Source organism: Petaurus breviceps, unplaced genomic scaffold (assembly GCF_028583685.1).
Source record: "Petaurus breviceps papuanus isolate PSGF00001 unplaced genomic scaffold, PetGlider_PUasm1.0 689, whole genome shotgun sequence".
In the NCBI taxonomy this organism is placed as follows: Eukaryota; Metazoa; Chordata; class Mammalia; order Diprotodontia; family Petauridae; genus Petaurus; species Petaurus breviceps.
Genome location: NW_027186458.1, coordinates 6,183,961 through 6,200,947, shown reverse-complemented (window position 1 = coordinate 6,200,947; position 16,987 = coordinate 6,183,961). Strand labels below are relative to the sequence as shown.

Below are 16,987 nucleotides of genomic sequence, written 5' to 3'. Positions count from 1 at the left end.
AGAGAGAGAGAGACAGAGAGAGAGACAGAGAGAGACAGAGACAGAGACAGAGACAGAGACAGAGAGGCAGAGATTTCTAAGGCCTCTGATCAAAGGCCCTCCAACCCTGACTGGTGACTCCCCCCCTGGGACTGCCATTTTAGGGAGGACCCTGGCTGTGCTTCACCTCACTCTTGCCTCAACCCTCTGGTCTTCCTGTCTTCTCCTATTCTATTACCCATCCTCTCCCCCAACTTTCCAACTCTACTTTATAGGCTGTCCTCTTCCATTAGAATTGTAAGCTTCTTGGGGACAGGGACTGTCTTACTTCTTTGTATTTGTATTTCCAGCTGTAGGGCAGTCCCTGGCATGTATAATTAACTGCTCACTAATGATACAGTATGTATCTATGTATCTATCCATCCTCCCACCTCTAACCACATCTCCTTGTTAATCCATTATTCTCCCTTTATCTCTATTTATCTGCCCATCAATTGCCCACCTATTCTCTCTGTCTCTCCTCTCTCTCTGTCTCTCTCCCTCTGTCTCTTTGTTTCTGTCTTTCTCTGTCTCTGTCTTCCACTAGGTTAAAGAGGGGCTGAAACCTGCATGGATGAAAGGGGAATCCACACTGATGAAATCAAAGGCTCTTGAAATATAATTTTCAAGTAGTCAAGAGCCCAAGTCTTCTCTCTGATATACAGTAGTTGTGTGATCCTGGTTAAGTCCCTTAACTTCTCAGTGACCCCAGGCAGCTCTCTATAAAAAGTTAGAATCACTACACACTAACACTGGCAGATGGAGTTTCCTACATGAGGGAAACCCATGGTTCATGCTGGAAGAAACAACAAAACAAACCCAAATCTGCTCCCTGGGTCTGTGATCTCACTGATGCTGGCCCCGTCACGGTTAGTGCTGACTGCAGCTCATTCTGTGTGACTTTGGTCCATGGTGGGCAGAGGCATTCTAGCTAATGATCTTGACTATGTGCATACCATGGGGCACAAAGGCTGCCTAGTGGTCATACTTCACTTTCTCAAAGGACGGGCTCACTTTTCTCCCCAGTCACATACACCCATATCTCTGATTACATCCATTAGGATAGAATACCACAGGTTCTGAAGAACTTAACTATTATTCAAACCTGACAGAAATTTAAATTTCGGGTTAAAAACAAAAATTTCAGGAAAATGATCTGTTATTTTTTCTTGCATTAACCAATAATCAACAGGCATTCCTTGAACCAGGAACCATGGTAAGTGCCCAAATAAACAAGTAGCCAGTGGGCAGAGGGCCCTTTCTTTTGGCTCATCCTCCCTATCCACATGTCCATCTCAGAGATTGAATATTCTCACAAAACAAGTAGATGGGGCTATGGTGGGAGCCCTGGGAGGGCTGGAGGGAGACCACCTGGGCAGAAGTTAGGCTGGGTTTCCTCTGCGGCCATGACGGGAGTTTCTGGGGGGGGGAGTAATATGCAACATAAGGTCATAGGATCAAAGGTTTAGAAAGGGGACCCCCTCAGTTATGAAGAACAGCCCTACATAACTAGAGGGTGGCCCAAATCACACTGGGAATAAGTAGAAAGGTTGGTATTTGAACTGAGGTCCTCAGACTCTTTCTGGGGCACCCCCTGCCTCCACAGGTCATGATCCACTTAAGGAGGAGCCATGGGACAACAAAGAGTGAGGGTGGAGGGAAGGGATGGAATCCACCCTTTGCCTTTCTTAGGGTAGGAACAGGGATTGGAGCCATAATTTCACTGACGTAGGGAACTCCCAGATGAGAAAAGCCCTTCCACCAATGCAGGTGTAAATCTCTGCACCATAGACCCTTAAAGGGTCACCTAAGGCATTAAGAGATTAAGTGACTTGCCCAGAGTCAGCCAGCAGGCATGTGTCAGGTCAAGAAGTCTGGAACTCAGGTCGCCCTGACTCTGAGGCCAGCCCTCTATCCACTATGCCCTGCTTCATCTTACACTAAAATGACCACAAATTCCCCTGCCCCCTTTTCCTTAGTTATTAACTTCAATTTATAACCAAAAAAGGGATAATGCTTTTTAATGGGTAGGAGCTATGCCGTTTTATTTTTCAAGATGACATCTTTGTCTAGATAGGAGTGAACAGTTCAGTGGGCAGTGGGCTGCCAGGCACAAAGGCAGGGGCCATTACTGAAGCATGGCCAGAGGACCCAGATTCCAAGCTAGGAGGCACTAGTACCCAGCAGCCCATCCCGGCTTTGTTGGGGGTGGCCTCTGCCTGAGATGGTCCAGACGACCACTTCAGCTGCACCTCGTGGGCTCTGTTTAGGCAGGATTGGGAGCACCCAGAAGTTAGCCACACTCTGAAGCTTTCAAACAGCTTGGATTTTCCTTCCTTACCCAAAAAGGAATAAAGTCTCTTAAGAATTTATGATGCTGGGAATCATTCCAAAATCTAAAAATACAACTCCAACAAGCAAGCAGTTTTTTTTTGAATCATGCGACTACAAGTTAGATACTTACCGGGCTGTTAAGGATCATGAGGCACTGGTCGAAATGATGGTGTTCCATGATGGAGTGGCAGTAGAGCTGAGCGAGGGGGTGTTCGCTTCTGCCGCGAGCCAGTGCGTAAAGGGAAAGAAGGTCAGCTAGTCAGTCAAGCAGCATTTCCCTAGTGCTCACCCTATGCCAGGCTCTGTGCTAGGCACTGGGGACATGATGACAGTGAAATGTCGAGAGAAACAGGCAGTCACCCAAGAGATACCTGTGTTCCCCTGAAGAGAGATGGCTTGCCTGTTTTTTTGAGTAACCGTCTCTTATTTTCTCTGGGGAGGAAAAGCAAGGGGGCCTGCCCACCTGAGTAAAGCAAATACTGACATCTGATGAGGGGAAGGGTTCAAGGCTGACCCAACTGGGCCAACTACTTCACTAGAAGATTGACCATTTGATGGCTTTCTGTTGGGATTAAAAATAGCACGTGCATGAAGAATTCCCTATGGCGTGACGAGCAGGGGACAAAGAACAGTGGAAATCTCTATGAATCAAAGGTCTCTCTCAGCAAATTATGCAATCGCAGACTGGAGGAGCTGTAAAGGGCCCTCGGAAGCCAGTTGTTCCAGCCTGCACTTGGACAATGACCCCCTCTCCCATGGTCCCCCCAGGGTGGCCTCCCGACTTTTCTGGCTTAAAGACCTCTGTGTCCCGAAGGAGATGCTTCCACTTCGGGGCAGCTCTCATTCTCAGGAACCATAGATAATACTTTGAGCTTGCAGGGCTCTTAGAATTTAACTCCCTCATTTTACAGATGAAGAAACTGAGACACAGCTTGGATAAGTGACTTGCCCAGGGTCCCATAGAGCTAGTAAGTGCCTGAGGCTGGATTTGGACTCCAAGTCCACAGCTCCATCCTTTATACATGAGGCCTCGCCTAATGTTACTTAGTCCAATGACTTTATTTTTACAGATAAGTAAACTAAAGTCCAGGGGGGCTAAATAGCATGGTCAAGGATACAGAGGCATGTGACAGAGGTGGAATTTGAACTCAGGGCCTCTGCCTCTAAAACCAATGTTCTTCCCACCATCCTCTGCTGCCATGGTTTACTCATGAAGGGAAGGCATGGTTCCATTGGGACCTGCACCACTGAAGCTAGCTCACACACTAATGGGGCCACAGACACAACCCAGCACTCAAGGATGAACAATAAATTCAATTCTTTATAAAGTTATAGGAAATGAGGGACCATTTAAATAAATAATTTTTAAGAAGACACAACTTCCTAAGGGTTTGGGAGGCTCCACCAACTAACTGATACTCTTTCAATTACTGATGAATTACAATTTTATTCTAATGGATAGAATGCTTGACTTGGAGTCAGGAAGACCTCAGTTCAAATTCACCTTAGACATTTACTAGCTCTGTGATCTTTGATAAGTCAAATGCTCTGTATGTGTGTGTGAGTGAGTATGTATATGTGTGTAAGTGTGTGTGAGTGTGTATGCGTGTTTATGTGTATGTGAGTGTATGTGTGTATGTGAGTGTGTGTGATTATGTGTATGTTTGTGTGTATGTGGGTATGTGTGTGTATGTGTGTGTATTGTGTGAGTGTGTGTGTGTATGTGAGTGTGTGTATGTGTGTGAGTGTGTGTGTATGTGTGTGAGTGTGTATGTGTGTGTATTCATTCCTGTTCAGGTATGGTTTAGAGCAGACATCCTCTGAAGTTCTTTCTGTTCTAACATGCCATGATTCTATACGGCAGGACAATATTATTAACCCCATTTCAAGGTAGAGTAAATGAGGCTCTGAAAGGGTAAATGACTTGTCCAAAGTCCCACAGTTAGTAAGTCATGGAACAAGTTTCAACCTAAACCTTCTGGCTTTAAAACTAGGAATTCCATAGCAATGATGATGGTGGTGATGCAGCTAGCATTTATATAGAGTTTTCAGGTTTGCAAAGAGCTTTACAAGGGTTATCTCTTGCAATTCTCATAACAGACCCAGGAGGTGGATGCTATTATCATCTCCATTTCACAGATGAGGAAACTGAGGCAGAAGGTAGGGGACTTGCCCAGGGTCACACAGCTACTAGGTGTCTAAGGCTGGATTTGAACTCGGATCTTCCTGAATCTAAGTCTGTGACACCAAGCTGCCCCAGCTCTCCCACCCTAGGACTTTCTGGAGGAGGATTTTTGTAGCTTGGAGGGGTGGCCTATGACATGCTACCCCACCCCACCCAAGAGGCTGATGTGCCCATCACCTTTACTCAATTCCTTTGGGCCTCAGGAGAAGAGAATCTTCAGCCATGAGCTCGTCTCTTTTTTAAAGAGAAGAAGGATTTCCCAGAGTCTCTCTTTGTGTTGCATAAGTCACAGATTCTCAGAGTGGGGCCATTTGGTCTCAGCCACAACTAGACTGGTCTAGCCCAGCCTTCCTACCACACCCATGAAGTGTCCAGGAAGCTGACTTGGGGACGGCCGGCGAGGGGAGAAGGCACCGTCTCTCAGGGCAGGCCATTCCACTTTAGGTCAGTCCTTATTGTTGAGAACCTTTTATTGACACCAAGCCAGCCATTGGTATCTGAAGGTCTCTCCAATTCCCACTGGATCTGCCCTCTGTAGCAAAGCAGAAGCTGTCTGATTTCTTCTCCAAATGACCTCCATTCAAATATGTGAAAACAGTTATGTGGCCCCAAATCTTCTTGTCTCCAGGCTCATCAGCCTCTGTTTCTTCAGCTGCTCCTCATTTGGCATAAACCAGGGACTTCCAACATCCTAGATACTGGGCCCTAGTCACTCCCAACTTCAGAACTGTCCTTCCTATAACCTGGCCCCCAGAACCCAACCCAACACTCCCCCATCCTCCAGACATATAGTCTGTATTCTGGGTTTTATTACTCATGTCGAGTCACATTTCCATTTTTAAAAAAATGTAACAGACTTAATGCAAAGAACATTAGAGAACATTCATCATGTGTGGAACCTTTGGCTAGAGGCTGGGGTCACAAAGATTATCTGAGTCTAGCATCAGGAAGACTTGATTTCAAATCCAGTCTCTGACACATCAGTTGTGTGACCCTGGGCAAGTAATTTAACCTCTATATCTCAGCTTCATCAACTATAACATGGGAAAATGAGGTACTATTTGTAAAATGCTTAACCTAGGTCCTGGGACATGGTAGTTACTTAATAAATGCTTGTCTTTCTCCCTTCTTTCCTTTTCCCCCAAACAGGTGAGTTAGACCCTCCCAAGGAACCGAGAAACAAAAGCAAGGCAGAAGGATGGATGAGGAATCCCTGAAGGTAGACTGGGTGTCAGCACCTCAAGCGTGACTTTTTACAAGTCACACTCAGGGCTGTTTCTCATTAAGCCAAAGTCAGTCTGTGAGACGCAGCCAATGAATGCAAATTATGCCCTGAACCTCTTCTTACCTTCTAAAAATACTGATTTATGAGGCAAATCAGAGGCTGAGGAATACTGCGAATTTCCTCTTTACAAAAATACTTAGTACAAGTGTGTGCCATTGCAGCCTGGGACTTTTCTTCCTCTTTGCTCAGAGGCATCTGCAGTAGATTGGATTTCTAGGAATGAGATCCTCCCACCCCCAAATATCTGCCCTGGGTAAGCTCCACCTTGGGCAGTGGGGAATGATGCTTGCTTGGCCTTAGTAGCTGAGAATGCTGGTCTGCCCAGGCACAGGGAGAGGAAGGAGGGACTCCTTTGGCCTTGCCAAACATAATGGGAACCCCTTTCTTCATCTCATGTGCAGCATTTGCATGAATAGTCTTTTTTTTTTGCCTTTTGTTTTTTGGAGTGGGGAGGACAGGGCAACTTGGGTTAAGTGACTTGCCCAAGGTCACATGACTAGTAAGCGTGTCAATTGTCTAAGGCCGGATTTGAACTCAGGTCCTCCTGTCTGCAGGGCCTATGCTCTGTTCACGGTGCCACCTAGCCGCCCCACATGAACAGTCTTTACATTGGCAGATTCATTTAGAAACCTTATGAAAGACATTTGCACCAGATGAAATTCTTATCGATCCATGATCAGCTAACTTTAGAGAACTGAGGATTAAAATGACTTTCTCTCTCTCTCTCTGAGCAGGGAAGATCAGAGATTTAAAAGTAGAAGGGCCCTGTAGGTCATTGAGTTCAACCATTTAATTCTATAGGTGGGCAAAGAGAGGCCCAGAGAAGTTAAGTGACTTGCCCAAGGTCACACTCTAGCCTAGATTCCAGCTCAGGTCCTTTGACTCTAAAATCCAGTGCTGTTTCCATTGCTGTGCATGGCCTCTATTGTGGATCATAGATAATGAATGGTCAGGCAAGGCCAATGGGTTGATTTATTTTGCTAAACTCTACTTGCTTATGAAGGTTGGGATGTGGAAGGAGGAGTCATTGAAAGTGATGGTGGTATTAAACAGCACTGAGACAATATCAGTATTAGGGGGGGAAAGAAATTAGAGGTAAAATAAAAAGTCCCATCTGCATAAGATCTAAATATCAAAGGTCACACCATAAAGAAAGGAGAAGAGAATTAACCAGACCTGCTACAGGGAAACCAGCCAAACGGAGAAGATTGATTACAGGGAATTGAAAAGCTTTTGCATTGACAAAATCAATGCACCTAAAATAATAAGAGAAGTTGTTGACAAGGAAATCTTTGCATGAAATATCACTGATAAAGAGATGTCATGTCCAGAATACATAGGGAATTAACAAATACAGTGAAATCAAAATAACACGACTATATAAAGTCACGATCCATTCCTCACTGGACAAATGGTTAAAAGTCAGGAATGAGTAGTTTTCAAAAGAATTGGAAACGATTAAAAGCAACTGCGAGTTTTCATCTTGCACCAATACAATTGATAAAGATAACGATAGATGAGGGAGGCGAAAGGAAGATAGGTGTCCTAATACATTATTAATGGGCAGGTAGGTGGCACAATGGAGAGAGTGCGAGGCTTGGAGTCAGCAAGATCTGGGTGCAAATCCAGCCTCAGACACTTCCTAGCTGTGTCACTCTGAGCAAGGTACTTAACCCTGTTTGCCTCAGCTTCCTCATCTATAAATGGGCTGGAGAAAAAATGTCAAATCACTCTAGTATTTTGGCAAGAAAACCCCAAATGGGGGCGGCTAGGTGGTGCAGTGAATAGAGCACCAGCCCTGGATTCAGGAGGACCTGAGTTCAAATCTGGCCTCAGACACTTAATACAAAACTAGCCGTGCAACCTTGGGCAAGTCACTAAACCCCAATTGCCCTACCTTCCCCCCTCCAAAAAAGAAAAGAAAATCCCAAATGGCGCACGTGGAGTCAGTCACAACAATAATAATAGTGGAACTATGAATTTGCTTCAATCATTCTGGAAGGCAATGTGGAATTATGCTAAAAAAGTGACTGACACCTGCATACCCTTAGACCCAGAGAGACCACTGCTGGGCATATATGTCTCAGAGACCAAAGAGACACACCAACATATTCGTAATGGTACCTTTTGTGGTAGCAAAGAACTACAACCAAGTAGATGACCAAAGAGTGGGGAATGACTGAAAAGAATGCCACCTCAATACTCTAAGAAATGAGGTGTTTGAACAATATAAAGAAACATGTGAACTGAGGCAGAGTGAAGTAAGCAATAACTATGGCAACATAAATGCAAAGAACAATAATGAGAAGAGGGAGACGCACTAATTATAATGACCAAGGTTGGGTCCAGAGGAGAAACAAAGAAAAGATGTCATCCTCTCCCTTCTTTGCAGGGGTGGAGGACTGTGGGTATGGAACACTGAATATACTATTAGATTCAGTTGATGTGTTAGCTGATTTTGCTGAACTACCTTTTATTCCTCTCTTTTAAATAATTCTTTATTATAAATGGTGGCTTATTGGATAGATGAGCAGAGAGATATATTTAGAATATTAAAATAAGATATAAAAGTGTTTAAGAAAATTATAAGCAAGAACATTTCTTTTTCAAAGCAAAGCCAACTACATAAATCCAATTATAAAATGTTCTTTGCAGGAAAACAGACCTATATAATTAGAGAAATATTAATTGCTCATTGGGTGGGCTGAGCCAATATAATAAAAATGACAGTTACCTAAATTAACTTACTTAATCAGTGATGAACCAGTCAAAAAATTATTATTTTGTAGAGTTAGAAAACTAATAAAAAAATTCAAATTAAGGTATAAAAGGTCAAGATTCTTAGAGACAATAATGAAAAAAGTGTGAAGGAAGGAAATCCATCAGAACCAGATTTCATACTATACTACAATGCAGTAATCATTAAAACAATTTGGTGCTGGTTTAAAAAAACAGAGGAACCAGTCAGTGGAAAAAATTAGGTGGAGAGCATGCAGAAGGAACTGAACACAGAAACCCAAAGATCCCTCGTATTGGAGTAAAGACTCACCATGTGACAAAAACTGCTGGGAAAACTGGAGAGTAGTTTAGCAAAAACCAGGCATAGACCAGCATCTCCTACCGTATGCCAAAATAAATGCCAAATCAGTTCATGACAGGTATAAAAAGATGATATCATAAGGAAATTAAGAGGATCAAGGAAGAAATTACATGTCAGACCTATGGATGGGGAAGAGTTTGTGACCAAACAGGTGACAGAAAGACTCACTGAGATAAAATGGATAATTTTATTATATATAATTAAATTATTTTTGCACAAATGAATCTTATGCAGTTAGAATTACAAAGACAATAGGTAATGGGGAAAATAGATCATTGCAGTCATTTTTTCTAGTAAAGATCTCATATCTCAAAAATGAGGAGCTGATTCAAATTCATAAGACTCAGAGTCATTCTCCAAGAGGTAAATGATAGAAAGACATAAATAGGCAGTTTTCGAAGGAAGCAGCCCAAATTATTCACAACTGTAAGAAAAAAATGCTTCAAATAACTAATAACAGGAGAAATAGAAAAGAAAGCAGCCTTGGGGTTCTGGCTTACACTTGTCAGACTGGCAAAGATAATAAAAGAGAGAAATGAAAGTGATTCGTACTGCATCTGGTACACAGAAGGTGCTTTAGAAATGTTAACTGACTGACAGAGGGGATGTAATAAAACATTCATTCTATAAACTCATTTGGAGCTATACCAAAAACTTTCCTAAACTGTACACTATCTTTGACCCAACTAAACCACTACTATGCCTATACCTCAACTAGATGAAAGAAAGAGGAAAAAGACCCATGTGTACAAAAACACTTCTAGTATCTCTTTTTGTAGTAGCCAAAAAGTAGAAAGGAAACCGGGGTGGGGCAGGAAGCATCCCGAGGAAGGGCTAAACAACTATGGTTTCTGAATTCAATGGAATATTACTGGGCCATAAGAAATGAAGAAGTGGCCAGAGGACATTGAGAAGAATTCTATGAACTTATATGGAGTGAAGTGAGCAGAAATGGGACAGTTTAAATGAGAACACTGCAAAGAAAGTCATCTTTCAAAGATGGTAGACCTCTGATCAATGCACTGATAAACCATGAGTCCAGAGGACTAAAGAGGAAACAGCCCCCCCCCCTCCCCCATCTTCTCCTGTCAGTGAGGTGATAGACTGGAAATGCAGAGAGAGACACGTATTTTCATACACGAGCAAAGCTGGACTTTGTGTTGCTGGACTATGCATATTTATTATGGGGATTTTTCTTTTTAAAACATTGTTCCGGAAGAGGGACATATGCTGCAAAAATAAATAAGCTTTTATTTAGAGCAGCAAAGCCTGATCTGTCCTCCTGCCAAATCTTCACAATGTGGCTCTGTTCTTCTTCCCATCCCAACATGTCTTCTATTTGTGTTCTCTAAGAACGCTTCTCTGACTGCAAGCCTTTGTCCTCTTCCCTCTGTGTAAACCCTGGAGCTTCCACCTGTCCAGGCCCACTCTTTCCCTTCTCCATTCTCTCCTCTGCCCCTTCACTGTCTTCTGCCATGCCCCATGGGATTCCTTTCCCACTGTGGCAGACTCCCCTTTTCCTCCTCTCCCCCAAGACAGCTCCCATTTCTACAAGGCTTTAAGGAGCCCTGGGAGGCAAGAGGCAAAGTTATTATTCCCATTTTACAGCTGGAGGAATGGAGGTTCCAAGAGTTTAAGTGAGTTGGCCAACGTGTCCATGTGACGTGTCAGCAGCAGCATTCAGACTCAGCTCTTTTCTGACTTTCAGAAAGACATTCTTCTTTTGATCCAGGGCACTTTCCACTCTGATTCCTAATTCCCACAAGAGTTATTGATTATGCCACATAACCCTGCACTTTTGACACGTGCGTGTGTGTGTGTGTGATAAAGATATGTGTCACACAGACACATTCTTGTTCTGCTCCTCTGTCTAAAGGATGCCAGTCCTATCTGGCACACCAGAAGCAGCAGGTTTAGGTGGCCAGAGCAATGGCCTTGGAGTCAGGAAGTCCTGAGTTCAAATTCCAACTCTGACACTCATTAGTTGCATGGCCGTGGGAAAGTCAATGGACCCTTCTGAAGTCTAGTTTTATCCTCTGCTAAACAGGGATGATAAGATCAAATGAAAAATTACTAGCTCACATTTTTACAGAGCTTGAAGGTTTTCTAAGTGCTGATCCTCACAACTGACCCTGTGAGGGTGGTATTATTAGTCCCATTTTACAGATGAGGAAACCGAGGCTCAAATGGGTTAAGTGATTTGCCCTCAGTCACACAGCTAATAAAGAAGCTAAGTCAGGATGAGAAAGCAGAACTTCTGAATGTAAAGGACTTCGAGACTCTTCCCACTTTACGTATGAAATAATGTATAGAAAGGGTCTCACTAGCCTTAAAGTTTCACACAAAGGTCAGCTATTATCATTACTTTTGTGATCTTCATTTCTTTCATCATCATCTCTCCAATTAGACCTTAAGCTCTTTCAGGAGAGGGACCATGTCTTCCCTTGTACAGTCTAAGAACAAGAGACCTGAATCTAAGGCTGAAAGATGAGATTGCTTCTCTAGTCTCTAATGGGAGAGAGACAAGGATCCCACTGATTGAATCACCTCCCAGGTGAAGAATTTCCCTCTGGCCAACACAGATTAGCACCTTCTCTGAATCTTAGAGCTTTAGGGAGTTACCTAGAGCAGGTGTTTTCTTTGGGGTCACCAAGTCAAAGTGTCACCACAACCAGAGTAAGATGTAATTGGGAAGTGTTTAACAAAATAAAATTTAAAAACTCCAACCTAGACAGTGTTGATTCGGGTTTTCTAAGCCAACGTGATGTCCTCCATCTGCGTCTGGTACCCTCGGCCGAGAGCTCTGAGAGAATACAGGATTTTCCATGTCACACCATCCGTCTATATCAGAGGTGGGCTTTGAACCAGCTTGTTCTGGTTCTGAGCCTGGCTCTCATTTGTTATTGTTATGATGCCTATAATTCTGACACGAGACATTAAGACTCAGAGGTTTGACAATAACCAGAAGCCCCAGACTACATGAAGGCTGGAATCCAAGTGACACGGAAACTTCTCTCTGAGTTCACAAAGAACTCGTTAGCTTTTTCCCAAAAGAGATTTATTTATCCTTCCCCCTTTTGCCCACAGTCTCCTGTTGTTAAAAATCACCCCCTTAAAATCAAGATAATGACTTATAAGCTATCTCCCCCCCCCATTAGGGAAAAAAAGAGAGTGGGGACGAGAATGTCTCCAACATGTGTCCTTATTAAGAAGGAAAACCCCCAAACTCGAATCCTATGTTATAATGGATAATGTTATGTCTTCTCTCTCAAGTCTGATGCAATCACCTTTGAAAGACTTAACTCTGATCAATATACTGACCAAGTATGACTCCAAGATAATGGAGATGAAGCATGCTAACCATCTCCCTACAGAAGGGGTGATGGAACCCAGAGCATGGAATTGAGGCAGACATTTTTGGACACAGTCAGTGTGCATGACTTTTTTTTTTTAATGGGGAAGAGGAACATGTGAGACAAAAAGATTTGTGTTAACTAAAGAAAATTAAATTAAAAATACTTATTAAGTACTTCTGAAACTGAACTTTGACTCTTTAGTATTGGAAGGAGATCAGGACAGAGACTGAAAATGGTTGCTCCAATGAAACTCATGTCCTTCTAAGGGTCCTCATCCTCCACAGTTCCCTATTTCTGTTGAGACCAACTGCCATCCCTCCAGTCCCTTAGGTCCATAATTGTAGAATCGTCTTTGACATTTCCTTCACCTTCAATCCTTATCTCCTCACAGCAGCAAGCCCCAGTTCCAGCCATTATCTCTCATCTAGACCATAGCAACAGCATTCTAATGAGCAATTCCCCCTTCTCATTCATCCTTTGAAACTGTGGCCAAAATAATCTTCCTAAAGTACAGCTCTAGCCATGGCATTCCCCTGTTTAAGAATCTTCAGTGGACTTCCACTGCCCCAGGATCAAATAAACCTCTTTGTCTTGGAAGCAAAGCCCTTCAGTCCAGCATTTTCTACATTGATTTTACATCTGCTGTTCCTCCGGCTTCTCATTCAATTGCTGATCTCCGTGATTTTGCCCATGTTGTCCAGAATACTGAGAGCACCCTCTTCCTCCTCACCTTCATCTCCGCCTTTTAGAATCCTTAGCTTCTCTCAAGGACGTGTTCGGGAGCTGCTATTCTGGGCAGCATTTCTGGAGCCCTCAGTAGCACATAAGACCCTTGAGGGCAGGACCATCTTCATTCTTGTCTTTGTATCTATGATGCCTTGCACAAAGTCGGTGCTATAACAAGTGAACTGAAATGGGTGTCTGAAGTTTGATGTTCTTTCTGCACTCCTGATGCCAATTCCAGTCCTTTCGGAAGTGTCCAAAAGCTCCTCTTTTATTGAAAAATAGGGAGACACTGCATTGTTTTTTCAACTTTTCTCTTTGTTCTTGCTTAGTTTCTGAAGGGGACCAATGACATCACTGGGTGAGGTTTTGACTTGCGTGTGAATTGGATGTAAGTGACACCGAGCTGCACAAAGTCTCCAGCCTCACTCTCCCTTCCAAAGTCGCTGAAGTCCAGTGGCAGAATGAGCCAAGATGATGACTGATGGGCTGCAGGGGACGACCTTGGCATCTGCCAGGTCTGATCAGGCTCCACGGAGACTGCTTCAGCCGCCTTCACGGCCGTTGGAGCAAACTGTTCTCATCTGCCCATTCCACTGGGGGGTATGCTTGGGGCAGACTGAGGGGGGCAGAGGACTCTTGGCTACTTTCACCCTGGCTTAATTCATCTGCCAAAAAGGTTTTACTGGGCTGTGGCTGCTGCTCATGCTACAGCTTCTTGGAGTCCCTGCTCTCAATGAGCTCTTGGTCCATTGGGAGGAGACAACATGTGAACAACTATGGACAAACCAGATATACACAGGCTAAGCTGAAGATGCCATTAGATGGAAGGAACTAGCATTGGGAGGATGGGGAAACGCTTCCTGTAGAAGAAAGTATGGGAGCTAAGATTTAAAAGAAGCCTAGGAGGCTGGGGAGGGGGCTGGGGGAGAGAGGAAGGGGAAGGAGATGGAGACAGACAGAGACTGAAGCAGAGACAGAGAGACAGAGAGAGACAGAGAGAGAGAGACAGAGAGAGAGACAGATAGAGAGACAGAGAGAGAAATAGACAGACAGAGAGACAGAGAGAGAAAGAGAGAAAGAGAGACAGAGAGAGATAGAGAGACAGAGAGAAAGATAGAGAGACAGAGACAGAGACAGAGAGAGAAACAGAGAGAGAGAGAGAGAGAGAGAGACAGAGAGAGAGAGAGAGAGACAGAGAGAGAGAAAGAGAGAGACAGAGACAGAGAGAGAGACAGAGAGAGACAGAGAGAGAGACAGAGAGAGACAGAGACAGACAGACAGACAGAGAGACGAGGGAGAGACAAAGACAAAGACAGAGAGAGATAGAGACTGACACAGAGACTAAGAGAGACAGAGACAGAGCGTGCCACCCCATTCCAGGCCTGAAGAACAGCCAGTAAAGATGCCCAGGACTGGGAGATGGATGGAAAGAAGGAAACAAGCTCCTTTTGAAAGAAACAAAGTTCCTACTTTGTGCCAGGCACCATGCTAATGCTTTATAAATATTATCTCCTTTGATCCTCACAACAACCCTGAGAAATAAGTGCCATTTTCATCCCCATTTTACAACTGAGGAGACTGAGGCAGTCAGAGGTTAAGTGACTTGCCCAGGGTCACACAGCTAGTTACATATTGGAGGAACTCTTTCCGACTCCAGGCCAGGTGCACCGCCCACTGTACCACCCAGCCGCCCCCATGGGCTAAGAACAACAAAATGAGAAGCATCCCTGGAAAATTTCGAGTCCTTTCCCCTCCCCCCAAGACTTGTCTAACCACAGGGATTTAGAAAGAAGAAAATCCCTGGAAATTCTCAAGGATTAAAAAAAGGGAAGAAAAAGGTCACAACAGAGCTAAAACGGCCTGCTTTCCAGTGGCCAAGGATCCAGGATCCTGCGTTACTGTCTTTTTTCCCAGGACATTTTCTGAAGCCGAGATGACGTCTCTCCAGATGTTTTCTGAGACATGTATTTTTAAATAAACAGAGCAAAAAATAATAAAAAAAAATAACAAATCTAACTGAGTGGTTCTAGTCTGCGACCAATCGAATGACCTTTGATGGCGGCGGGGGTGGAGGGGTTATGCCCTTGGATATCTCTTGGTGGGGGCGCCCCTTTTTGTCAGATCTCAGCATCTGGCGGGGCTCACAGATATTTGTCAGGGTGATCCAGGCAATGAAGGCAGTGACCCCAAAGCATATGCTTTTATTCTACAGATCTCTCCTTCCCACCCACACTCCTCCTTTTCAGGTCCCTCCTAGTTTATTTCTTACTGAATGTGATGCCACAGACCCCAACTGCACCCAAGGAAGAGCCCGGAGCCAGGGAGGTATCAGAAGAACGACCTTCTAAGAAGTAAAATCTCAGTCTCTGCTACTTGTCTAATAACATGATGCTTTTTCTGATGATTAGGTCAGCCCAGGACACTGTTTATAATTTATTTAGCTGTTGGAACATTTATTTATTTACACATGTATATGACCATTTAGATCACAAGCCTGGCCATAAAGCAATAGCTGTAATTTTCTTAAGGAAGCAATCTCCTATAATCACATCTATCTGTCTATACAAAACTGCTCTAAAATGCAAAATTCACTCGCTAAAATTTAGAGCTTTCAAAGTGGGAGCTGTAACAAATCCACATGGTGCTGATCTCAGGCCAAGAAGTAGAAGTGTTGGTGATGGAGCATAAAGAGGACCAATGCCTCCCTGGGACATGAAGGCTCGCCTTTGGTGGGCCCTGGCAGACTGGAGTCAGAGGAAGCCTTCTGAGCATGGACGGCCCATGTGAAAATCCTCTTTTCTCCCAACTTGTCTTAAAGCTATGGGAAAGTGACAATATCTGATGATCATAAAGCACTTTGAAGTTTACTGGGTACTGTTCATTACACATCACATTTAAGCACTCTGCCGATGAGGAAACCAAGGATCAGGGGGGTTGCCCACGGCCAGAGGAGAGAGAGCTTGTAGGAGACTGAGGAAGGATTCGAATCTGGTTCTTCCTGGGCCCCCAGTCTAACAAGCTCCTACATACACTGCCTCTTAGACAACTTGGTAGTTGTGTCTACAGAGGGAAAACCAGAGATCTAAGTTACCATTCCATTTATTTGGACTGATAAAGCAAACATTTGTTAAACGCTTACTGTATGCCAGGCAGAGAGCTAAACACTAGACGCACCCTCAAAAAAAGCAAGCCAGTTCCTGCCCTCAAGGTGCTTAATTCACATTCTATGGGGGAAGAGAATACATGGTTTATAGTGCTGGACTTAAATTCAAATCCTGCCCCTGAAACTGCCTGGCTGTGTGACTCTGGGCAAATCACTGAACTTCTGAGACTCAGTTTCCTCATCTGTAAAAAAGAGATAACAATAACATCTCTTGAACAGGACTGTTGGGAGGACCAGAGGAGCTAACATGGAGAATGGTTTGCCAACATTATATTAAAGTGATATTAGATGTTAGGTAATATTAATATCATTGTCCCTAATGTTAAGTTCCTAGCAGTGGGTCGAAGCAATCAATGAACCGGAATTATTTACTAAGTGTCTATTCTATGATACAAACGTCCCCAAATAAAACAATCTCTGGGAAAGTTGGTTAACTTCGCTGAGCCTCCATCTTCTCATCCGTAAAATGGAAATAATACCTCTCGTGGTATGTACTCAACAGGATTGTTCTTGGGCTCAAATTAAATACAGTAATTAGAGTGCCCTCCAAGCTCTCGAGTGCCACGTCCATGTCGGTTACAGATCTCCTTCTTCTCTATTTGATGGGGTTATTAGGAACATCATTGACACCACCGTTCTTAAGTGATATAATAATAGCCAACATTTCAATGGCATACTGAGATTTCCAAGGCTCTTTATACATATTATCCCACTTGATCTTCACAACGACCCAGAAAGATAAGTGTTATTACTATTCCCATTTTACAGAGAAAGAAATGGAGGCTCAGAGAGGGTAACTCATCCATTATGACACAGGTAG

General features: G+C 43.7%; 1 protein-coding gene across 4 annotated transcripts in view; it reads right to left on the bottom strand.

Annotated features, from left to right (window-relative positions):
- PDE5A (phosphodiesterase 5A) overlaps window positions 1-16,987 on the bottom strand; it is a 201,371-nt gene that overhangs the window by 17,906 nt on the left and 166,478 nt on the right. For all 4 annotated transcript variants that reach the window (XM_069104889.1, XM_069104892.1, XM_069104890.1 and 1 more), the window contains exon 15: window positions 2,483-2,570. In XM_069104889.1, coding sequence (XP_068960990.1) covers window positions 2,483-2,570 — 88 coding nt within the window. The remainder of the gene's footprint in view (window positions 1-2,482; window positions 2,571-16,987) is intronic.